The sequence below is a fragment of the Rhinichthys klamathensis genome, unplaced genomic scaffold (genome assembly GCF_029890125.1).
Source record: "Rhinichthys klamathensis goyatoka isolate OS25496 unplaced genomic scaffold, OSU_Roscu_1.1 h1tg000727l_1, whole genome shotgun sequence".
NCBI lineage: Eukaryota > Metazoa > Chordata > Actinopteri > Cypriniformes > Leuciscidae > Rhinichthys > Rhinichthys klamathensis.
Window position 1 is genome coordinate 169,069 of NW_026607141.1, and position 7,120 is coordinate 176,188.

At 41.7% G+C, this 7,120-nt stretch overlaps 1 protein-coding gene across 1 annotated transcript; it reads left to right on the forward strand.

Annotated features, from left to right (window-relative positions):
* The first annotated feature begins 3,259 nt into the window (after positions 1–3,259).
* Positions 3,260–6,601, forward strand: LOC130077319 (protein shisa-5-like). Its single transcript, XM_056242522.1, has 3 exons — positions 3,260–3,405; positions 3,456–3,666; positions 6,426–6,601. Exons 1-3 carry the CDS (start codon positions 3,280–3,282, stop codon positions 6,599–6,601), a joined length of 513 nt encoding a protein of 170 aa, XP_056098497.1. The 5' UTR covers positions 3,260–3,279.
* Positions 6,602–7,120: the final 519 nt, after the last annotated feature.

Here is a 7,120-nt window from a genome sequence, read left to right on the forward strand (position 1 = left end):
CCCCAAAATTTACATAATAGGTACATTATAATTACAGAAGGTTACGCTGTAAATTCATCTTAATTACGCAGTACTTTCCGGGCTGTAATCTAAAGCGTTACCTAATGTTTTTGCGATGTGTGTTACTTGAAGGTTTTGTCTTGCTTGTGTGTCGTTCCGCCCATCGTTTCATACAGAGATTGTGGTAGTTTTTACTAAACTGCAGTTTGCAAGATGCATCCCCCAGATTGACACGATCATATGCGTTGATTTCGGTGGGAAATCACGTCCCCACCAGATTTCGTCATTTTGTACCCACCACTTTTTTCTTTTCTTTTTTTAAACCTCAAGCTCAATTTAGCCGTTCTGCTGCTGCGCTGGCTACACGCTTCTCTGTTCATAACACTGCAACAACTGTATTCGTTTGGTGATCGTTTTTTAGGTCAATTAAACCACGTAAAGATTTTTCACGTTAGGACTTAGGCTAGGCGTCGATTTCGGTGGGGACGGTGGGTACGCGTCCCCACCAGATTTCGTCATGAGTCATTTTGTACCCACCACTTTTTTGTGTGAAAACCTTGAGCTCAATTTAGCCGTTCTACTGCTGTGCTGGCTATACACGCTTCTCTGTTCATAACACTGCAACAACTGTAACATTGGGATACGTTCTAGGTTGGGGGAGGGGCGGTTGGCACGCCAAATGGAACTTGTTACTTTGATTGGAATCCCTCGTGTGGGAATCGCACATGATTGGATAATGTCAGTCATCATATAGCGTTCATCTGTGCGACACATATTTTTGCTTTTTCAATCTTGAATCTTCAATCAGAATTTGTGTTGTCTGTAGATATGGTCAATTGTACTGGGAATTAAATCAAAATATTAGCAAAAAAAGACATAGCCACACATTTTCCCACTGAACTTCAACACGTAGCCTATGGTAGGCCAGGCCTGTTTTCCTTGGGACATTCTAAAACGCTTAACGTGAAAAAGCTTTACGTGTTTTAATGTACCTAAACAACGATCACCAAATTTCTCTCTCATATTGCTCATCATAACCACTTAAAACTGTCAAAAAATCTAACCAGAAATTTGGTGATCACTGATCGTCGTTTAGGTACATTAAACCGTTAAGCTTTTTCCTACAATAGGAATTTTTTCCTATTGTTTTGACAGTTTTCAGTGGTTATGAGGAGAGAAATTTGGTGATCGTTGTTTAGGTAGCCTACATTAAACCACGTAAAGCTTTTTCACGTTAGGACTTATATATAAAGCCCATGAGAACCGTGGGGAGTCAACCCACAGCTTGCGCAGCGTAAATGACAGACAGACTTGAGTAATTGTCGTTTAAATGCTCTTTATTACGGCCTGGAGTTCTCGAGCAGTTCTCAGAGAATCTCCCAAAAAGAAGCAATAAGCATGGCCGGAGGATCTCAGACAAATCCCATTGAGAATCCCACCAGTAAACACAAATACAACAGTTTTTATAGAAAAGGAGAATGGGCTAAAATGACATGATGCATTACATAATTACCCTACAAATTTGATTGGTTCTTCGTTACTTCATAATCACAAGTTTTCAAACCTAGACTGTCTAGTTTCATTTCCCAAACTATGTTATTTATGCACACACGCACACACAATTCAAACCAAACTGATGCCCATGAGGCTATATATAAAGCCCATGAGAACCGCGGGGAGTCAAACCACAGCCGCTCCGCTGGCTGCTGCCCTGCTGAAAATGTGAAGCAGAAACGCTTAATGTCAGATAACGTCCATAATAATTGGACTTTGGGGTAGATTTTTTTTTACCGTTTTCAGTGGTTATGAGGGGCAATATGAGAGAGAAATTTGGTAATCATTGTTTAGGTACATTAAACCATGTCATGTCATATTGTCAACATGGTGGCCTACTTATGAAGTAGAATAGTGGGTCATTTCTTCTTCATAAAACGAGTCGGACATCATCACATTTTTGTATAATTTTTTATTTATTTACATTAGTAAGCTACAGGACATCGTCTTTCAAAACATGACCTGTGCAAAAGAGAGAAAAAATTGAATGCGTCATTGTACCCAGCACTTCTAAAAATCCACTTCCGAATGCGTCTCTGTCCCTCCCCAGCACATTTCAAACCAAACTGACGACAATGGACACGATACAATTTAAACATCCACTGTGTAGTGCAAGGTGGGAAAATGCTTTGCTTGATATTTAAAGAACAAAGAATGAATAGTTCAAGTTTTTGGCTGTGAAAGCTGTAGCGTTCACTTCTATAAAGTCAATTCAAAGACGAATGAGGCAAGAGAGAAGGAACATGATGCAAAATCCACCTTGTTTTGTTGTTGAGGGGATTAAGAGGGTGTCCAAGGCAAGAAAATGCGGGACCAAAGAAAAAGTGTTTTTGTTAAATAAACAAATGTTTTTAGTAAATATATACTAAACAAATATATTTGTGCCAGTCTAGTGGCTAAGTTTGCAATTAGGCCCCTGGGTTTGAATCCTGATTTGATATTGTAATCCAAGCACAATGCAACTATCCAGGGTTGCGTTTCTCAATAGCATTGTGAGCTAAGTTGATCTTAGAGCCCATGGTTCTACGATCTACTCAGGCCTACGATGCTTTTTGGGAAATGCAGCCCTGGAACAACATGTGTTTTCATTATACGGAAAAGAGCAGCTTTTATATTTTGACAATAACTCATTTTGTGTTCCACAAGATAAGAGTCATACGCATTTCAAGCAACATGAGAGTGAATGGACAGATACTTTTTATTTACTACCTACAATATGCAAGCATCTTAATTATTAATGCTGCAAATGTTTTATTTTGGAAGTTGCAATCAAAATCTGCCCCTACAATCTTAATAATAACGGTTCCAAAAGAGGATTTTCAAAACAATGCCATAGAAGAACCATTTCCGGTTCCCCTAAGAAACTTTCAGTGAACGGCTCTAAAAATAACTTTATTTTTCTCAGTGTGAAGAATATTTTAATAATCTAAAGAACCGTTTGTGCAATGAGAAGTTTCCATGAGTGTATGGCATGTATTGTCATGAAACAATAGATGGCAATAAAGAACCTTTATTTTTAAGAGTGTAGAAGTGAATTTTAATGTCCAGTCTCCAAACTAACTGCAGGTGCATAGGAAAATAATAATATTTAAATAAACAAAATAATTCAAAATAAAATTATAATATATAAACAATTATAGTGTATATAATGCTTGTTGCTTCATATTTTTTCATAATCTGTTCAATGTCAAAAGCAGTGGTGTCGCCACCATTGTTTCAGGAATAATGGGGATTGTGGTCATATGCGTTGTGTTCGTCATCTGCTGCTGCTGCCCCTGCTGCTGTATCTATAAAATGTGCAGAAAACCCAGACGTAAGTGTTTTAGTGTCAATAGAACGTTACAATGTTACATTATTTAGGCTGGTCGTAAAATAAGAATTATATTTTTTTCTGTCTTGTTTTTCCCACAGCTGTGGTAGGAGGAACGCATATAACCACAGTCATGAACACACAATGCATTCAGCAGCAACAGCCTGTCATGCAGCCCGCTCAGTATCCAGCATACCAGCCTGTGCCGACTCAACCGGGATACGGCGCTCAGCCGTTGCAGACGGGACCATATCAGGGACAGCCATACGCACCAGGACCCCCACCACCATACCACATGGCCGGTGAGAAGACCTACTGTAGAGGAGGGGAGAAAAACTTATTTAGTTCCAGTTTAGTTCCAATCCTGCTCCAACACACACATACCTGTAGTTTTCAAATAAGCCTGAAGGACATGATTAGCTGAATCAGGTGCGTGTTGAAGCTAAAGGTGCGTTCACGCCATGTCGTAATTACCGTAACGATTCTGAACTGTAAAAAGCCTTCATGTACTTGTAAAACTTGTAATTACAACGTGTAAACTGGTCATTTTCTGAGAGCTACGACTTCGCACGTGGCGTGCACTCGGCATAGAGCTGAGTTTTGCACCCCTGTACTAGAGATTGCATTCACTGGTTTGTTGGGTAGTCGAATACTTCCACCAGTAGTCGCGGCTGTCGGAAGCCATCGAGTACTCGAGCGTACAGTAACCATAATGATGCACTTGTTTTTATTCACTAAAAGCAAACCAGCAAGCCATGAATGCGACCAAAGAGAGTTACTATGTCCAAAATCTCTTACTTCCATAGTAGGGGGAAAACAGTATGTGACAAAATAAGTATTTCTGAACTCATAGTATCCGGATGACCTACTACGTCCGTTGAGATTCTGAAGTGTGCATAATGATGGACACTTAACTATCCCATGAGGCCACAGGAGAGGATTTGTGAATGGCAGTGAAGCGACGCAACTGACACTGGTAGATCACATGACAATGAAGTGAAAGTGAAATGTAATGGCCAAGTTAGTGCACACACACACACACACACACACGAGTAGTGAACAGACACACACACACACTGCAAACCGTGGACACACACACAAGCAGTGGGCAGCCATTTTGCTGTTGCGCCCTGGGAGCGATTGGGGTTTAGGTTCCTTGCTCAAGTGCACCTCAGTCATTTCCTGCTGGTATTGAGACTCAAACCCGCAACTTCAGGTTACATGTCTGACTCTCTAACCATTAGGCCACGACTGCATAATGACAACATGGCGAATGCAGTGCGAATACATATAATGACAACATGAAAGAAGTTTGTTTGAAATCTTTGAAAATGTATTAAAAATAAAAAATGACATGTACATAAGTATTCACAGCCTTTACCATGACACTCAAAATTGAGCTCAAGTGCATCCTTGAGATGTTTCTACTAACTTGATTGGAGTCCACCTGTGGTAAATTCAGTAGATTGGACATGATTTGGAAATGCACAGATCTGTCTATATAAGGTCCCACAGTTAACAGTGCAGGTCAGAGCACAAACCAAGCCATGAAGTCCAAGGAATTGTCTGTAGACTTCCGAGACAGGATTGTATGAAGGCACAGATCTGGGGAAGGGTACAGAAACATTTCTGAAGCATTGAAGGTCCCAGTGAGCACAGTGGCCTCCATCATCCGTAAATGGAAGAAGTTCGGAACCACCGGGACTCTTCCTAGAGCTGGCCGTCCAGCCAAACTGAGCGATCGGGGGAGAAGGGCCTTAGTCAGGGAGGCGACCAAGAACACGATGGTCACTCTGACAGAGCTCCAGCGTTTCTCTGTGGAGAGAGAACCTTCCAGACAAACAACCATCTCTACATCACTCCACCAATCAGGGCTGTATGGTCGAGTGGCCAGACGGAAGCCACTCCTCAGTAAAATGCACATGACAGCCCGCAGGGAGTTTGCCAAAAGGCACCTGAAGGACTCTCAGACCATGAGAAACAAAGATTGAACTCTTTGACCTGAATGGCAAGCGTCATGTCTGGAGGAAACCAGGCACCGCTCATCACCTGGCCAATACCATCCCTTACAGTGAAGCATGGTGGTGGCAGCATCATGCTGTGGGGATGTTTTTCAGCGGCAGGAACTGGGAGACTAGTCAGGAACGAGGGAAGGATGAATGCAGCAATGTACAGAGACATCCTTGATGAAAACCTGCTCCAGAGCGCTCTGGACCTCAGACTGGGGCGACGGTTCATATTCCAACAGGACAACGACCCTAAGCGTGCAGCCAAGATAACAAAGGAGTGGCTACGGGACAACTCTGTGAATGTCGTTGAGTGACCCAGCCAGAGCTCAGACTTGAACACGATTGAACATCTCTGGAGAGATCTGAAAATGGCTTGAGAGGTTCTGCAAAGAAGAATTGGAGAAACTGCCCAAAATAGGTGTGCCAAGCTTGTACCATCATACTCAAAAAGACTTGAGGCTGTAATTGGTGCCAAAGGTGCTTCAACAAAGTATTGCGCAAAGGCTGATACTTATGTACATGTGATTTTTTCCTAAGATTTCAAACAAACTTCTTTCACGTTGTCATTATGGGGTACTGTTTGTAGAATATTGAGGAAAACAATGAATTTAATCAATTTTGGAATAAGGCTGTAACATAACAAAATGTGGAAAAAGTGAAGCACTGTGAATACTTTCCGGATGCACTGTAAATGAGGATGCGAATGATGTATAATACCCCTAGGCTAACTGTAAAAATTAACACTTGTGGCGGTCTAGTGTTGAACACTTGTGAAGTCCACAAGGCCGTAAGTGCAAATGAAGTGTGCCCTCTTTTTACAATACAAGTAAGACATAATTGTTGGGATGTCAATTAATAAACACTTGTTGGCACGTACTGTTATTTTTTGCCTTTTTAAAAACTGTAACATAAACCACAGGTACTCAAGTAACTATTGTTTTGCAACTAACTAGGAGAAATCAGTAGTCGTGCAACCCCTACCTAGTACTGGACAGATTGAGACCATGTACTGATATTTTCCTTGAAAATAATTTGTCTTTTTGCATTTCCAGCAAACCCTGGATATCCGAGTGTTCAGGCTCCATATGACGGAAGTCAGGCAGCGTACCCCATGATGCCCCCTGCCCAGCCCGATATCGCTTATCAGCCCCCAGAGAAATCCGATCAGCCGGCCTATAACCCCGCCTACATGCAGCCACCGAAGACCGATACTAAGATAAGATACTAAGGCTCAATCCCAATTCACCCCTTGCCCCTACCCCTTGTTTTCGAGTGTACCCCTTGGTCCTTAAAACAGAGTTACAAGGGCCAAGGGGTTGAAATATTCCCCTACGAAATGGAACAACCCTTCATGAACCCGATACGTCATCAGTCGTCGGCGACATATTTCTCCATTACAACGACAACTGACAATAAGCCCCGCTGCTCTTAACTTTAAGGAAACATGATGATTTTAATGTTCCTTCCTCGAAATGTATGTCTTATCTGTTTCGGAAAGGTAATTTATTACACAATTTCTTAATTTAAATGACTATATTATTATTATAAAAGTAAATAAAGTCCATGGCGGTGTCATCTGGGGCTACATTTAAATGTTTAACCGTTTGCGAACCCATCTCGCGATAATTCGCGATGCATTCAGCGGACTTTCTCGTAGCCCTCCGTTTGGAGTGTGCCTCTGAAAAATCTCCGTTTCGAGGGCTATGTAGCCCTACCCCTTCGCCCTACTGTTACGACCCTAGTGTGG